Source organism: Podarcis tiliguerta, assembly GCF_965153285.1.
Source record: "Podarcis tiliguerta genome assembly, chromosome: 4".
Lineage (NCBI taxonomy): Eukaryota > Metazoa > Chordata > Lepidosauria > Squamata > Lacertidae > Podarcis > Podarcis tiliguerta.
Window position 1 is genome coordinate 7,466,844 of NC_139537.1, and position 16,845 is coordinate 7,483,688.

Here is a 16,845-nt window from a genome sequence, read left to right on the forward strand (position 1 = left end):
GTGGAAGGAAGCTTCCTGGATTCCTAATCAGTTTTTTCTCCCCCTTTCTCCTTCCCAACTTGGTTGCCCTTTCAGATTTTAGCACTATGTCACATAGCAGTAGGACAGCAAATGAACCTACACTGGATCCACAAGGTAAGGAACTTTTCGATATACAGTGCTGTGGGGGGGAAATTGGGTTGGCTTTTGCAGCCCAATTCTCCAATGTCCCCTAAGTCCGGTAATCGGTCAGAGAAAAATGAGTGGAAGCAGGAACCAGTAGAAGGAAAGAAAGGCAGATCTTCAGTTGCCTGGCAAGACCCCAAGCCCACCCCATCGCTAGATAATGAAACACACGGACACCAATATTTTGGGTTAATGGGATAAATAAGGCCACAACTTTATTGGCTACAGATGTGAGCAATATTGGTTTAGGCACTGGAACTGAACCGACTATATCTGACTCCTGCCCGTCATGCGGGTAGTATTATAAGGGTCAACCACTAGTAAAGGGAGCCCTTTTGATGTACATCAGGGATCGGGAACCTAAGGCCCATGGGCCACAAGCGGCCCACAGCTGATTGGCAAGCGATGGAGAGGGGGATAAGGGACTCTAGTGATAAAGGAGGCTGCCTGGGAGGGGGGAGGTAAAGACAGCGAACTTGCAAGGAGAGGAAACAGGAAGACTAAAGCAATGAGGAGAGAAATTAGAAGAAAAGGAGGAGCAAAAAAAACTGCTCCAGCTAAGGAAAAGACACTAAGGCAAACAAGAGGGAAGGGGGTGCTAAAAGGAAGCAGCTGATCAGTAAGCGATTGGGAGGGAGATAAGGGAGGCTAGCGATAAAGGAGGCTGTCTGGGAGGAGGGAGGTAAAAGCCCATGGATCCTCAGGATTTTTGCATTGGGTCACCCCAAATTCACCATCAGATCACATAGCATGTCCATGGCTACAGCCTGCACCCCCAAAAAATCACACATCCACTGTTTCATGGGGCCGCGATTACGCAAAAACATGGTTACAAAGCAGGGATCCACATGGATCCTCAGGATTTTTGCATTGGGCTACCCCAAACTCACCGTCAAATCATGTATCATGTCTGTGGCCACAGCACGAACCACAAAAATCATACATCCAATGTTTCGTTCAGAATATATTTTTTCTTGCTTTCCTCCTCTAGAAACTAGGCGCGTCTTATGGTCAGGTGTGCCTTATGGAGCGAAAAATACGGTACTCTGGTTGGCCTCTGTTGTTTTCTCCTACCAATAGGAACCCACTTAAGGACTCTATACGGGCTCCGGAATACCCCATAAGGGGAAGGGAGCAGTTTTTCTTACAACAGCTGTGAGGGTTGCTGTGTTGGAGTGTGTAGCGTGGCTTAAAAGTGCTCTGCGACTCTTAGGTTGAAGAAAGTTGGGTGGGCAGAACTCTGCAAACACACAGTCACTTTTTTGCACTGATCCGGTTAGTTTCACAGGAGAAATTTGAATCCTACAATGTCTTCTGCTGCCTTTGGTCTTCGTTTGTCCCTACGCCGCCCTGGCCCGGTCTGGCTCATTCTTTCTTGCTTCCGATTCATGCCTCTCCGAATGAAACCGTGTTGGCTTCGCAACAGGAACCCGGGTCGCAGCGGTAGATGAGATAAAGGAACAGCCCGGCTATTGCTGCCTTTTAGTCTTATGAGTGATTTTGGGGGGGAGGCAGCAGGAGAGAGATTCTCCAGTACGTTTGCTACGCTTCGCCCTTCCATCGATTGCAATCTATGGCGAAGTGAATCTCATTACGTTACGCCCGTCACAGTGAAATGTGTTATTAGTGCTTTGCCATTCAAGCTCCTTTTGAGACCCTCTACACCGGTCAGTTCCGGGGATTAATCTAAATCCCGTTTTTAAGAAAAGAAAAGAGAAGGGGGAGAGACAATCCCATCAGCCTGTATCTCCTCCTCAAAGCAGAAAAACCCAGCGAAATGGAGCGCTTTCCGCTTCAAACTTAGCCCTGGCTCTTGAAACAGGATTTTGTCTCTGCTCGCTTAGTGAAAACCATAATATTTGCAGAGCTGGAAGGGACCTGAAGGTCATCCAGACCAACCCCTCAGTTTAAAGCCACTGTTTAATTGTCAAAAGCAGGTGTTTGTGAAGTTGAGGGCGGGCTGGCCTTCCACGCTGGCTCGACTCCTTTCTCGGATACAAAGAATGCCTGAGCGTTGATTATAGCTTCCTCGCAGCGCCAGAGGGAAGAAATACAATGAAATCTCTACCCTTTCCTTGCCTTGCAGATTGGGTTGATAACCACCTTGATAACGATCGTTGTCACCATGTGCTCTATAGCCCAGCTATGGGATGATGAGTGGAGCATGGTCGCCATATCCTTGCAGGTAAGTGTCATGGCGGAGGGCAGGAGCCAAGCACGGCTTTTCCGCCCTCCCTAAATAGCCCTCCGGATCAGGGCCAGATTTAGGTTTGATGAGGCCCTAAGCTGCTGAAGGTAATGGAGCCCTTTATATGTCTAGCTGCCCTTTGTCAGCAACAAATGGTCCCTGTTTTTCATGTTGAATAGATGCTATATGGTGATTTATGGACCTAATAGGTATCTAAAGCCATTTGCACATAACAAAATACATATTTTATCAAAGTAATTGTTGAACTGAAATACAACTAAGAAGAAGTATATTAACAGTGAAATACAATTAAGAAGAAGTATATTGATAGTGAAATAATTATTACGCTCTACCTTAAAATGGGGACACGGGTGGCGCTGTAGGTAAAACCTCAGCGCCTAGGACTTGCCGATCGCATGGTCGGCGGTTCGAATCCCCGCGGCGGGGTGCGCTCCCGTTGCTCGGTCCCAGCACCTGCCAACCTAGCAGTTCGAAAGCACCCCTGGGTGCAAGTAGATAAATAGGGACCGCTTTATAGCGGGAAGGTAAACGGCGTTTCCGTGTGCTGCGCTGGCTCGCCAGATGCAGTTTGTCACACTGGCCACGTGACCCGGAAGTGTCTGCGGACAGCGCTGGCTCCCGGCCTCTAGAGTGAGATGAGCGCACAACCCTAGAGTCTGTCAAGACTGGCCCGTGCGGGCAGGGGTACCTTTACCTTTACCTTAAAATGACTTTTTATTTATAACAAACTTAATGATGCAAACACATTGGCATTTGGCAATAACAATAGTTCCTTTAGAAACACATTTTACAAAGACCCATAATCTAGACTCAGAAACTTGCTATAACATGAAATAATAACAGGTGTAAATATAGGATGCAAACTACATTATAAATAGCAGAATGTAGGCACCCTATATATAGAAAGGAGCAAACCAGTGATATTTTTGGGAGCAGGCTAGCAGGTGGGGCCCATGACTTACATCACAGGAGCCTACACAACACAAAACACTGTTGCTGCGTGTAGGTTTTATTTTATTTGTTTTTTATCTTACATTTTGGAAATGTACATCCAGTTTGTTTTTCCCTTTAATTTTTGGGGGGGTTCCCAAGAGAGTGGGGCCTTGATCTATAGCTTGTTTAGCTTACACAGTCATACCTCGGGTTACAGACGCTTCAGGTTGTGGTTTTTTAGGTTGCGGACCCACCGAAACCTGGAAGTACCGGAACGGGTTACTTCCGGGTTTGGGGGGGTCATGCATGCGCAGAAGCACTAAAGCACTAAATTGCGCATGCACAGAAGCACCGAATTGCAACCCGCACATGTGCAGATGCGCCGCTGTGGGATGCAAATGTGCATCCCGCACGGATCATGTTTGCAACCCGAGCGTCCACTGTATGTAAATCCGGCACTGCTCCAGACTTTCCTGCGTCACAGCCTTTGTTGGTGCCGCTCTGTGCTCCAGTGCATTGGCCTGGCCGGAGACATGTCCTTGAGCTGTGAAATGGCCTCATGGAACTGTAGAGTTGGAAGGTAACCCAATGGGTCATCTAGACCAACCCCAGCCTGATTGGACGAAGGCAGACTCAGAGCAACAGATCCTGCAGAGACGTCGAATCAAAGTTAGAAGGGACTTTGGAGGCCAGCTCCCTCATCACTGAAGGCTTCAGTTGCGGCAGCCCGGGCAAATAGCCTCCAAGCCTCTGCTGAAATTCCCCCACTGATTGATAGTCAACCGCCTCCTGCGGCAGGCTGGTCCGCAGTTACCAGCTAGGACGTTTCCAATGAAATCTGCTTCTTTGTCGTTTTTCACCTCTTTTCATTTTGTGGAAGCCGGTTCTCCTGCACCTTCTGCTTCAGATACTTGAAGGAAGGCCTCCTCAGTTCCCAGGAGTCAATAATAATAATAATAATAATAATAACAACAACAATTTATTATTTATTATTTATACCCTGCCCATCTGGCTCAGTTTCCCCAGCCACTCTGGGTGGCTCCCAATTGAGTGTTAAAAATAGTACAGCTTTAAATATTAAAAACTTCTCTAAACAGGGCTGCCTTCAGATGTCTTTTAAAGGTAAGATAGCTGCTTATTTCCTTGACATCTGAGGGGAGGGCTTTCCAGAGGGCGGGCGCCACTACCAAGAAGGCCCTCTGTTCCCTGTAACCTCACTTCTTGCCATGAGGGAACCGCCAGAAGGCCCTCGGAGCTGAACCTCAGTGTCCAGGTAGAACGATGGGGGTGGAGACGCTCCTTCAGGTATACAGGACCGAGGCCATTTAGGGCTTTCAAGGTCAGCACCAGCACTTTGAATTGTGCTCGGAAATGTACTGGGAGCCCATGTAGGTCTTTCAGGACCGGTGTTATGTGGTCTCGGGGCCGCTCCCAGTCACCAGTCTAGCTGCCGCATTCTGGATTAATTGCAGTTTCTGAGTCACCTTCAAAGGTAGCCCCACGTAGAGCGCATGGCAGTAGTCCAAGCGGGAGATAACTAGAGCATGCACCACTCTGGTGAGAAAGTCTGTGGCAGTGAGGGTCTCATCCTGCGTACCAGATGGAGCTGATAAACAGCTGCCCTGTACACAGAATTAACCTGCACCTCCATGGACAGCTGTGAGTCCAGAATGACTCCCAGGCTGCGCACCTGGTCCTTCAGGGGCACAGTTACCCCATGCAGGACCAGGGAGTCCTCCACACCTGCCCGCCTCCTGTCCCCCAAAAATAGTACATCTGTCTTGTCAGGATTCAACCTCAGTCTGTTAACCGCCATCTATGAATGATCTATTTTAGGCTTCCCCAAGTGGGTGGCCCTCCGACTGTTTAGGACTACAACTCCCATCATCAGCCCCTCCCAGTGGGAGTCACAGTCCAAAACAGCTGGTTAGAGGAGCCTCAACTGATTAGATGGCTTTTTGTGGCACTCCTGTGGTTGAGCAACAGGGACCCTGTACATACAACTGGGTTGTGTCTAGTCTAATCCCCTTCAATGCAGGAACTGCAGCTAAATTGCATTATGATTCCTACATGACTTTTCCTACTGCTTTCATTGGCTATATAGCAAAGTCGATCGCGATCTGCTGGTAGATCCCTGCAAGGTTTTGGTAGTGAGTGACCTTACCCCTTTAACCCCCCCCCCAAAAAATGGAGCTCAACATCTTTGAGCTGCACCCCCAAAAAACGGGGGTAGATCACTAGATCCCTGCCAGTTTTTAATTCTGAAAGTAGATTGCAGTCTCTTGAGAGTTGGCCACCCTACTATATAGCAAACGTATTTGCGTATGTCACCGTTCCCTGCTCTCTTTTTCCTAGGCAACGGCACCTTTTCTGCACATAGGAGCCCTTGCGGCTATCACCGCCCTGTCTTGGTTGGTGTCTGGGCAGTTTGCAAGAGCCGAAAGAGCCAGTGAGTAGTTGCTTGTTTCTTTCTCGTCACAGAGGGCAAGATTTGTGTGTCATTGCTGTGTGTTGTGTGGAGGGGGCTGTACCCAGGGGTTGAACCCTGGTTGGGGAACCCTGGTTAAAGCTAACCATGGTTTACTGTCCTCCTTCCTGCAGGCATGAATTTCACCATGGTTAGCTTTGAGGGATGGGGTGGGGCTTAAATTGGGGCTTGGACCCTGGTTGATAAATCCTGGTTAAAGCTAACCATGGTTTACTGTCCTCCTTCCTGCAGGCATGAACTTCACCATGGTTAGCATTAAGACAGGATGGGGTGGGGCTTAACTTGGGGCTTGAACCCTGGTTGGCGAACCCTGGTTAAAGCTAACCATGGCTTACTGTCCTCCTTCCTGCAGGCATGAACTTCACCATGGTTAGCATTAAGACGGGATGGGGTGGGGCTTAACTTGAGGTTTGAACCCTGGTTGGTGGATCCTGGTTAAAGCTAACCACAGTTCATAGTGCTCCTTATGGCAGAAGTGGCTACACCGTGGTTAGCACTGAGACAGAATGGGAGAATTTGCATTTGTGGAGGGAAGGAAAGTCTGGTAGCCTGCAGCTTGCTCCGGGCTGGCTAGCAATTGTGGTTTGATAGGAGAAAGCAAAGCGCAATCGCAGGTCAGGACATGACATGACCTGCTCACACAGAGATTCGAGCAAAGTGGGAGTACCCAGACTGTGTGCATTGGCACGTTGCATAAGCCAAGTTTTATGGCTTAGTTCAAACATGACCTTCTTGTTTATTTTATCATAGCTTTCCCTCCATTGTTGTGAAGCTAAGTTCAGTGCTTTTGTAAGACAAACACAGACCGGAATGGTCCTTCAAAATACCGCTCAGCAGGTGGAGTCTTTGCATGGCATGGCTCCCTAGCACACCTGTACACCTGTATTTACCTGTGTGTTTAAGGATGAGAATTGTCTGCCTTCCACTCAGAAGAAGAAGAAGAGTTTGGATTTGATATCCCGCCTTTCACTCCCTTTAAGGAGTCTCAAAGCGGCTAACATTCTCCTTTCCCTTCCTCCCCCACAACAAACACTCTGTGAGGTGAGCGAGGCTGAGAGACTTCAAAGAAGTGTGACTGGCCCAAGGTCACCCAGCAGCTGCATGTGGAGGAGCGGAGACGCGAACCCGGTTCCCCAGATTAGGAGACTACCACTCTTAACCACTACACCACACTGGCTCTCAAACTGGCACTCAGACAGTCAGACAATGCTCCCTCCCCAAAAAAAAATGTTTAGGGTGCTCTCATTTGGACTAAAGAAAACCACTATTTTATAGTTCAAATTGGGGAAAATGCAGTTAAAGGACAAAAGTGAAATCAGCCCTGAGTGCTCACTGGAAGGACAGATCCTGAACTGAGGCTCCAATACTTTGGCCACCTCATGAGAAGAGAAGACTCTCTGGAAAAGACCCTGGTGCTGGGAAAGATGGAGGGCACAAGGAGAAGGGGACGACAGAGGACGAGATGGTTGGACAGTGTTCTCGAAGCTACCAGCGTGAGTTTGACCAAACTGCAGGAGGCAGTGGAAGACAGGAGTGCCTGGCGTGCTCTGGTCCAGGGGGTCACGAAGAGTCGAACACGTCTAAACGACTAAACAACAACAACAACAAAGATCCACAAAATATTTAGGGGTATGCATACCCCTGTGTCCCCCCCCCCCCCCCAGAAAAAAAGCCCTGCACTCAGATATCTGACTTCTAATGGTCCTTGCGAGGAGGGAGGCTGAACCTTGGAGAATGAATTAATGATTTTTGACAAGTCAATTCCCTAAATGGGCTGTGTGGGTGATACTATTCTGAGAGAATGAGAGAGAGAAGTGATTTGATTGATTTGATTGATTCTATTTCTATGCTGCTTTTCATTCAAATGCATCTCAAAGCAGCTTACAAACAATAAATAACACTAACAGAACAGAACATCAGAAATCCCAGAACAGATAGCTCACTTGGTAGAGCATACCTCAACATCAAAAAAACGAAGATCATGGCCACTGGGCCCATCACCTCCTGGCAAACAGAAGGGGAAGAAATGGAGGCAGTGTGAGATTTTACTTGCTTGTGGTCCATGATCACTACAGATGGTGACAGCAGTCACGAAATTAAAAGACGCTTGCTTCTTGGGAGAAAAGTAATGACAAACCTAGACAGCATCTTAAAAAGCAGAGACATCACCTTGCCAACAAAGGTCCGTATAGTTAAAGCTATGGTTTTCCCAGTAGTGATGTATGGAAGTGAGAGCTGGACCATAAAGAAGGCTGATCGCCGAAGAATTGATGCTTTTGAATTCTGGTGCTGGACGAGACTCTTGAGAGTCCCATGGACTGCAAGAAGATCAAACCGATTCATTCTGAAGGAAATCAGCCCTGAGTGCTCACTGGAAGGACAGATCGTGAAGCTGAGGCTCCAATACTTTGGCCACCTCATGAGAAGAGAAGACTCCCTGGAAAAGACCCTGATGTTGGGAAAGATGGAGGGCACAAGGAGAAGGGGAAGACGGAGGTCGAGATGGTTGGACAGTGTTCTCGAAGCTACAAACATGAATCTGACCAAACTGCGGGAGGCAGTGGAAGACAGGAGGGCCTGGCGTGCTCTGGTCCAGGGGGTCACGAAGAGTTGGACACAACTAAACAACAACAACAACAACAAGACTCTTGACCTCAGGGTCATGCGTTCGAGTCCCACGGTGGTCTAAAAATTCCTGGAAGTTGGATCACATGACCCTCATGGTCCCTTCCATCTCTACAATTCTGTGATTCTATGCCATGCAGCATAAGTCGTTTAAAATAATTAACAATCAATAAAACCACTACAATTTGTAGAACGTTATTAACGAAAATACGCTAAACATCGCAGTTGCAGCAAAATTCATGCTATATGATGAACAAATCAATACGGCACTTACAGTCTATAAAACAATATTAACAGCGTTAGCAAAATATTAACTATGAAAAATAAGCGAGTAGAAGAGTCAGCAAAGAGTTTCTGGTTCTTGTGGAACTGGAAAAGTGTTTGTTTTGCATAGGCACAGCCTCAGGGTACAGACACACAACAGACATTTTGGACTGTGTTGGTTGTACAGTGGGAACTTGGTACTCAAACAACTTGGAATCCAAACACTGCAAACCCGGAAGTAAGTGTTTTGGTTTACGAACATTTTTCGGAAGCCAAACGTGCACCGTTTTGAGTGTTACACTTCCGCTGAGGTCTGTCTGTTTTTGCTATTTATTTTGCCTTTTTGTGGCTCTTTTTTATTGTTTTGTGACTGTGTGGAACCCAGTTCATCTCCTGATTGATTGATTGTGCGACAGCAGTACGTTGTTTATTACTTTCATTTTATGGGTCAACGGTCTCGTTAAATGGTGAAATCCACGTTCAATTGCTGTTTTAGGGGTTGTTCTTAAAACTCTGGAAAGGATTAATCTGTTTTGCATTACTCTCTATGGGAAAGCTTGCCTTGGTTTCGGAACGGACTTCCAGAACGGATTCAGTTTGAGAACCAAGGCACCACTGTAGTATTCCGAGATAGCTGGAGGGCACCAGAATGGGGAAGGCTGCTCTGTGAACTTCCTGAATGCCTTGGGAACGGACTCTCCTCCCTCCTTTTCCTGGATCCCTGTTCACCATCTCTCTCTCTCTCTCTCCGTCTCTCTCACCTGTTTGCCTCTTCCTGCAGCCTCCCAGTTGCTGACGTTTGGAGCCTACTTTGCGGTGGTCCTGGCCCTGTACCTCATCCCCCTCACGGTCTATTCCCCTTGCATCATGGAGAAGAAGGACCTGGGGCCCAAGCCCGCCATTATTGGACACCGGGGAGCGCCAATGGTAGGATCCCCTTCTTATGACCCCCCCCGTGTCATCTATTTTTTTAAAAAAATATAAATTACCGGTAGTCTCCACCCCCATCGTTCTACCCGGACACTAAGGTCCAGTGCCGAGGGCCTTCTGGAGTTGGACCTCAGCTGAACAATGGGAGTGGAGACTGTTAAGTTGTGGGTGAACATATCAGACGACACAGCGATTCTTCAAACAGCTCTTGTTTATTCACAGGCCAGGACAGAACTGAACTAAAGGGCTCAGCCAGCCTGCTTATATAGAGCTCCAGTACCACGTTACTGTAACAACTTTCTAAAACTATCCAATCACTGAACGTCGCTTTCGATCCTTCATTTGCATAACTATCTACAGTATCCTCCTGCTGGCCCAGGGTGAGAACTTCAGTACATAACAGAGACGCTCCTTCGTAGGAGATGCTTCTGAATGCCAGTTAGTTGCAGGAGAGGAGAGGAGAGTTGCTCACATGCGTCAGTGCCCTTCCTGCCAGCATCAGTCAAGCGGTTCAGTAAAGGAAGGCAAAATGTGTTTGCCTGGGCTCTCCTAGACAGCTGGAACACAGTGATAGAAGAGCCTCTCTCATACACGTATCACCTCCTAGTCTTACAAAAAATAAACCTTTTTATTTTAAATGTCTGGTCCTGCTTCTGGAATGCTTCCTCCTAGCCAAGTGTGTTTACTTTTGAACCTCGTCGTCGTTTTAATGCCCTCTGCCCAAGGCTTTCTGTTAAGAGCAGCTAATTCGCACACTAATACTTGTTGATCTTTGGCTCAGAGTGAACATATGTTCCGCAAAGAGGAATTTGTTTTGGCAGCTGTTGCTGTGCCAGGAAGGAGTCGACGGCCTAATTAAAAATCTAAAGATGTCTCATTCCCCAGAATAGAGGGTGTGTGTGTGCTGGAGAGAGATGTTTTTCTTCCACCTTGAAGGTAAAGATGAAAAAGGCTCAAAAGTAAACGAGGGGCATGAATTATGCGTAATAGGATCGCCCCCTTTAGGATCCAGAAATCTTCATTCGTTAGGTTAAGATGTCTTTTGCAGAGAGAAGGAAAAATAAAAGCTGAGAGCCAGGATAAGAGAGGCAGATTCTAGGCAGTGATAGCAGCTTTGATTAATAATAATAATAATATGAATCAAACAGGTAACAGCAAATTTGTTGTTGTTGTTTAGTCGTTTAGTCGTGTCCGACTCTTTTTGACCCCATGGACGAGAGCACGCCAGGCACTCCTGTCTTCCACTGCCTCCCGCAGTTTGGTCAGACTCATGTTTGTAGCTTCGAGAACACTGTCCCACCATCTCGTCCTCTGTCGTCCCCTTCTCCTTGTGCCCTCCATCTTTCCCAACATCAGGGTCTTTTCCAGGGAGTCTTCTCTTCTCATGAGGTGGCCAAAGTATTGGAGCCTCAGCTTCAGGATCTGTCCTTCCAGTGAGCACTCAGGGCTGATTTCCTTCAGAATGGAGAGGTTTGATCTTCTTGCAGTCCATGGGACTCTCAAGAGTCTCCTCCAGCACCAGAATTCAAAAGCATCCATTCTTCGGCGATCAGCCTTCTTTGTGGTCCAGCTCTCATTTCCATACATCACAGCAAATTTAGGATGTGCAATTAAAAGCGGATCAGGTGCACTTGCAGGGAAATAACACTTCCTTTGGTCTGTGCTGAATCTTCCAAGCTTCAGCTTTGTTGGATTTCACCGAGTTAGTATCCTAGAGTTGGAAGGGACCCAGGTCATCTAGCCCAACCCTCTGCAATGCAGGAATCTTTAGCCCAACATGGGGCTTGAACCCACAACCCTGAGATTCAGAGCTTCACGTTCTCTACCGACTGAGCTGTCTGTTACGAGAGCAAGAGGAAAAATCCTTTTTTCTACCTCAGCGCTTAATTCCCACCCCATCTCCTCTTCCTCGCCTTTTTCTCTAGAGGAATTACGCTTTCCGGGACTGAAATGGGTGTTAATTCATAAGTTGTTCTTCAGTGTAGCCGCGCTTCTTCTCAGCGGGTTGGAAGGAAAGTCTCTGCCGCCCCTCTGATCCATAATTTAACAGACGGTTTGGTCTTCCTTTTAAACATTGCAAATCTCTTCCTTCCGGAATCGAGGTTTTTAAGAGCTCCTTTAAACCAGAAAGGACAACCCCCAGGTTTCAAAGCTTTTCTCATCCTTTGTTTTATCTTTTTTGTAGAAGCCTCTTCCTTTGCAGTGGATTAAAAGGCTCATTTCCTGCTTAGGCAAGTTGCTCCTATTTTAGCTTCTTCCCCAATTTGACCTTTAGATCGGATTTTGTATTTTTTCAAAATAAAAAAAGCCCAATATTAAATGTCACTCTTGAATCTTTTAACGTGAGGGGAAGCAAGTTGGAAACATTGTTGTTCCACAGATGTATTTTTCCTGTGGGTCATAACTAGCAGGCTCACTACTAATATTACTATTATTATTATTATTATTATTACACCTAAATACAATGCCTCAAACCGACAAATGCTATTACGCCCTCCTGAAAGGTGAATGCCAATACAATCTCAGGGTATTTCTTCTTCTCCTTTGGTGATTCCTCATAGCTGAGTAAGATTGTCTTCCATAAACATGGTTCTAACAGGGAGTCCGTAAGTGACTGTGGAGGCCAATTCTGGATCCACACGTCCTTCCACAGTGGGGACACAGGTTTCCGGGTGGGAGTTGATTACGGTGAGGGTTTGCCAAGCGTGCCTTCCTCTTAGCGTGTTTCTCCCTTGCGTCCTGAGTTCGAGCATCTTCAAAGTCCACGACACCTTTGGTAAAGGCTTTTCTCCAACTGGAGCGCTCGCAGGCCAGTGTTTCCCAATTGTTGGTGTTTATACTGTCTATAGAGTCTCGAAACCTCTTTTGTTGACCACCAGCATGACACTTTTCCATTTTTAAGTTCGGAATAGAGTAGTTGCTTTGGAAGACGATCATCAGGCATCCGCACAACATGACCATTCCAACGAAGTGCAATGGTACCTCGGGTTACATACGCTTCAGGTTACAGACTCCGCTGACCCAGAAATAGTACCTCGGGTTAAGAACTTTGCTTCAGGATGAGAACAGAAATCGTGCTCTGGCGGCGTGGCGGCAGCGCGAGGCCTCATTAGCTAAAGGGGTGCTTCAGGTTAAGAACAGTTTCAGGTTAAGAACGGACCTCTAGAAAGAATTAAGTACTTAACCCGAGGTACCACTGTATTATCAGATAAGATAAGGTTACCAGATTTTTTTCAATGAATACCTGGACACTTTAAATAAATACATACATACTACGTTTGGGACGTTGATGCTGCAACGATGGCGGTGGCAGAGGGTTGGCCGCCGCCTTGACCTCAACTGTCAATTTTTCCTTCCTCCGCGGAGGGCTGAGAGTGGTGGCGGCGAGGCTTGGGCAGCAGGATGCCTCCCTTCCCATCGGAGCAGCCCCAATTCCATTCCTACTTGCGTGCAAGCAGGAGGGGGCGGGGATCGCTCAGCTGGGAAGGGAGGCTTCCCCTTGCCTAACTGAGAGATCTCTGCCCCCTCCTGGAATCATAGAATCATAGAGTTGGAAGATACCACAAGGGCCATCGAGTCCAACCCCCTGCCAAGCAGGAAACACCATCAGAGCACTCCTGACATATGGTTGCCAAGCCTCTGCTTAAAGACCTCCAAAGAAGGAGACTCCACCACACTCCTTGGCAGCAAATTCCACTGTCAAACAGCTCTTACTGCCAGGAAGTTCTTCCTAATGTTTAGGTGGAATCTTCTTTCTTGTAGTTTGGATCCATTGCTCCGTGTCCGCTTCTCTGGAGCAGCAGAAAACAACCTTTCTCCCTCCTCTGTGTGACATCCTTTTATATATTTGAACATGGCTATCATATCACCCCTTAACCTCCTCTTCTCCAGGCTAAACATGCCCAGCTCCCTTAGCCGTTCCTCATAAGGCGTCGTTTCCAGGCCTTTGACCATTTTGGTTGCCCTCCTCTGGACACGTTCCAGTTTGTCAGTGTCCTTCTTGAACTGTGGTGCCCAGAACTGGACACAGTACTCCAGGTGAGGTCTGACCAGAGCAGAATACAGTGGCACTATTACTTCCCTTGATCTAGATGCTATACTCCTATTGATGCAGCCCAGAATTGCATTGGCTTTTTTAGCTGCCGCGTCACACTGTTGGCTCATGTCAAGTTTGTGGTCAACCAAGACTCCTAGATCCTTTTCACATGTGCTGCTCTCAAGCCAGGTGTCACCCATCTTGTATTTGTGCCTCTCATTTTTTTTTGCCCAAGTGCAATACTTTACATTTCTCCCTGTTAAAATTCATCTTGTTTGTTTTTCCCCAGTTCTCTAATCTGTCAAGGTCATGCACGCAAGCTCTGATAGGTAGCGTGAAGCCTCCCTTCACAGCTGAGAGATCCCCACTCTGCTTGCACGCAAGTAGGAGTTGTGAGGCTGCTCCAATAGGCAGCACGAAGCCTCCCTTCACAGCTTAGTTGCGGGGGTCAGGGAAGTTGGAGGCAGCCCGGAGGCTGCATCTTAGAGCCCCTGCACTACCATCACATGGGGACTTCCGAGCAGCTCCTGAAGCCAGCCAGAGCCAACTGCTGCGGGCTGCTGAGACTGCCGCTGCTGCGTTTCTGGGGGACATTAGATGAAATCCGGGGACATTAATTTGTCCAGGGACTTATTCGCAAATCTGGGGACTGTTCCCGGGAAACGGAGTCATCTGGTAACCCTATGCTTCCAAATGCCAGGGGAAACAGAAATGCCTTTCCTTGGCAGCTAAATGTTGGTAAGGATGCTGCCAGGCTCATCTGTCTGCAGAGAGCTGCCCACAGTCGTGGAGCCACCACCCAGAAGACCCTGTCCTGTGTTGTCACTCTCCATGCCTCCCATGAAAGCGTACACACAGAGATGGGTCTCCGATGACTGGTGCAGGGTCTGGGTAGGATCCTGCACAGGGAGGCAGTCCCAAAGGTATTGACGTCCCAAGTCTCATCGTGCTTCATATATTTAGCCTAGCACTTCAAACTGAGCCTGGAAATGAATCTCTAGCTGGGACAGGATTTTACCTGATCGGACCTCCTGCTTCTTGTCCACAAACCGGCTCCAGAATTCTGCAGCAGCTGCCGTTTTTCAGCCAATCGATTGCCATTTTATTAACTGGTAATAATAAAGATAATGGTAATAATACTACCTAATAATTACTTATTTTTATCTAAACAATTTATCTACCGCTCAACCGCGGTCGTCTGTAGGCAGCGGAAAACAAATGCAACGTGGAAAAATTAGTTAAAGTGAGCTGGGAGCCAGTGTGGTGTAGTGGTTAAGAGCAGTGGACTCGTAATCTGGTGAACCGGGTTCGCTTCCCCGCTCCTCCACATGCAGCCGCTGGGTGACCTTGGGCCAGTCACACTTCTCTGAAGTCTCTCAGTCTCACTCACCTCACAGAGTGTTTGTTGTGAGGGATGAAGGGAAAGGAGAATGTTAGCCGCTTTGAGACTCCTTACGGTAGTGATAAAGCGGGATATCAAATCCAAACTCCTCCTCCTCCTCCTCCTCTTCTTCTTCTTCTTCAAATCAGACTTCAATGATGCGTCTTCCTGTTAATCATTTTTTCATCCCTCTACTTCACTGTAATTCCTGCATCACTTTCCTAACAGCAAAAAGTTCGTTTTTTAAAATAGAAAAAAAAGCAGGTTTATTGTATGAGTCGACAGAGCACTTTAATCCACTTTAATTTTCGGCGGTTCGAATCCCCGCGGCGGGGTGCGCTCCCGTTGTTTAATCCCAGCGCCTGCCAACCTAGCAGTTCGAAAGCACCCCTGGGTGCAAGTAGATAAATAGGGACCGCTTACTGGCGGGAAGGTAAACGGCGTTTCCGTGTGCTGCGCTGGCTCGCCAGATGCAGCGATGTCACTCTGGCCACGTGACCCGGAAGTGTCTCCGGACAGCGCTGGCCCTCGGCCTCTTAAGTGAGATGGGCGCACAACCCTAGAGTCTGTCAAGACTGGCCTGTACGGGCAGGGGTACCTTTACCTTTTATTTCATTCTGCAAAAAAAGTGTCAGTCTGGGGGGCACCCGCAGCATTTCCGCAAAGCAACCTCTTATAGAAATATTTGTGCCATGTTCTTGAAGGTTCCATTAATATATTTTTTTTTTTCTGGTGGCCTCCCATCTGTTTCCAGCGGCAAAACATCCAACAGACTCTGCCCCATCTTTTGATCTCCTCAAATTAATCTCCTCCGTATTCTAGAGATGCTCATTTGGCAGCCCGATCCCTTTCTGTGCCCGATGCTATTTTAAACATGTTTGGATAGTCGATGTTGGCATTTTAACTGACTGCTCTATCTCTTGTACGCTGTCCGGTTTGGCAGCTTGCTTCGATGAATAAATGATATTGTTTGTTCATCTTTTCCTCCTTCCCAGATGGCACCTGAAAACACTCTGATGTCCTTCCAGAAAGCGGTGGAGCAGAAACTCTACGGAGTGCAGGCAGATGTGGTCATAAGGCAAGTGCCTCTCTCTGCTCTCAGGTGCAGAGTTGAATTGTAGAGTTGGAAGGGATACCAGGGGTCATCTAGTCTGACCCCTTGCAAAGCAGGAATCTCAGCTAAGGAATCCCTTGCCACGCTACTTTCTTTTGCAAGTTTCCTGCCCTTATTCAAATTTCTGGGTTCGGAGGTGTGCAGTTTGCCATATTTGTCCAGGCCAAGTGGGAAAGTGAGGATGCTTTTAAGAACGGGGTTGTGGAATTGGGGAACTGGTACCTTTTTCCGAGCACAATTCAAAGTGTTGGTGCTGATCTTGAAAGCCCTAAATGGCCTTGGCCCAGTAGACCTGAAGGAGCGTCTCCACACCCGTCATTCAGCCCGGACACTGAGGTCCAGCTCTGAGGGCCTTCTGGCGGTTCCCTCACTGCAAGAAGCCAAGTTACAGGGAACCAGACAAGAGGGCCTTCTCGGTAGTGGCACCTGCTGCCCTGTGGAACGCCCTCCCACCAGATGTCAAAGTGTAAAACAACTACCAGACTTTTGGAAGACATCTCAAGGCAGCCCTGTTTAGGGAAGCTTTTAATGTCTGATGCATTACTGTATTTTAATATTTTCTTGGAAGCCGCCCAGAGTGGCTGGGGAAGCCCAGCCAGATGGGCGGGGTATAAATAATAAATTATTCTACTGGATAAGCCTCGGGTGTCCCTTACAGCTCCGTGCGTCTACATGGAACAGTGGAGGCATTCTGCATCCG

The 16,845-nt window shown here is 47.7% G+C and overlaps 1 protein-coding gene across 2 annotated transcripts in view; it reads left to right on the forward strand.

The window, feature by feature from the left end:
• Positions 1-16,845, forward strand: part of GDPD5 (glycerophosphodiester phosphodiesterase domain containing 5) — a 169,191-nt gene that overhangs the window by 125,718 nt on the left and 26,628 nt on the right. For both annotated transcript variants that reach the window (XM_083436532.1, XM_083436533.1), the window contains exons 5-9: positions 76-135; positions 2,252-2,350; positions 5,663-5,756; positions 9,466-9,611; positions 16,027-16,109. In XM_083436532.1, the coding sequence (XP_083292658.1) occupies positions 76-135; positions 2,252-2,350; positions 5,663-5,756; positions 9,466-9,611; positions 16,027-16,109 (482 nt within the window). The remainder of the gene's footprint in view (positions 1-75; positions 136-2,251; positions 2,351-5,662; positions 5,757-9,465; positions 9,612-16,026; positions 16,110-16,845) is intronic.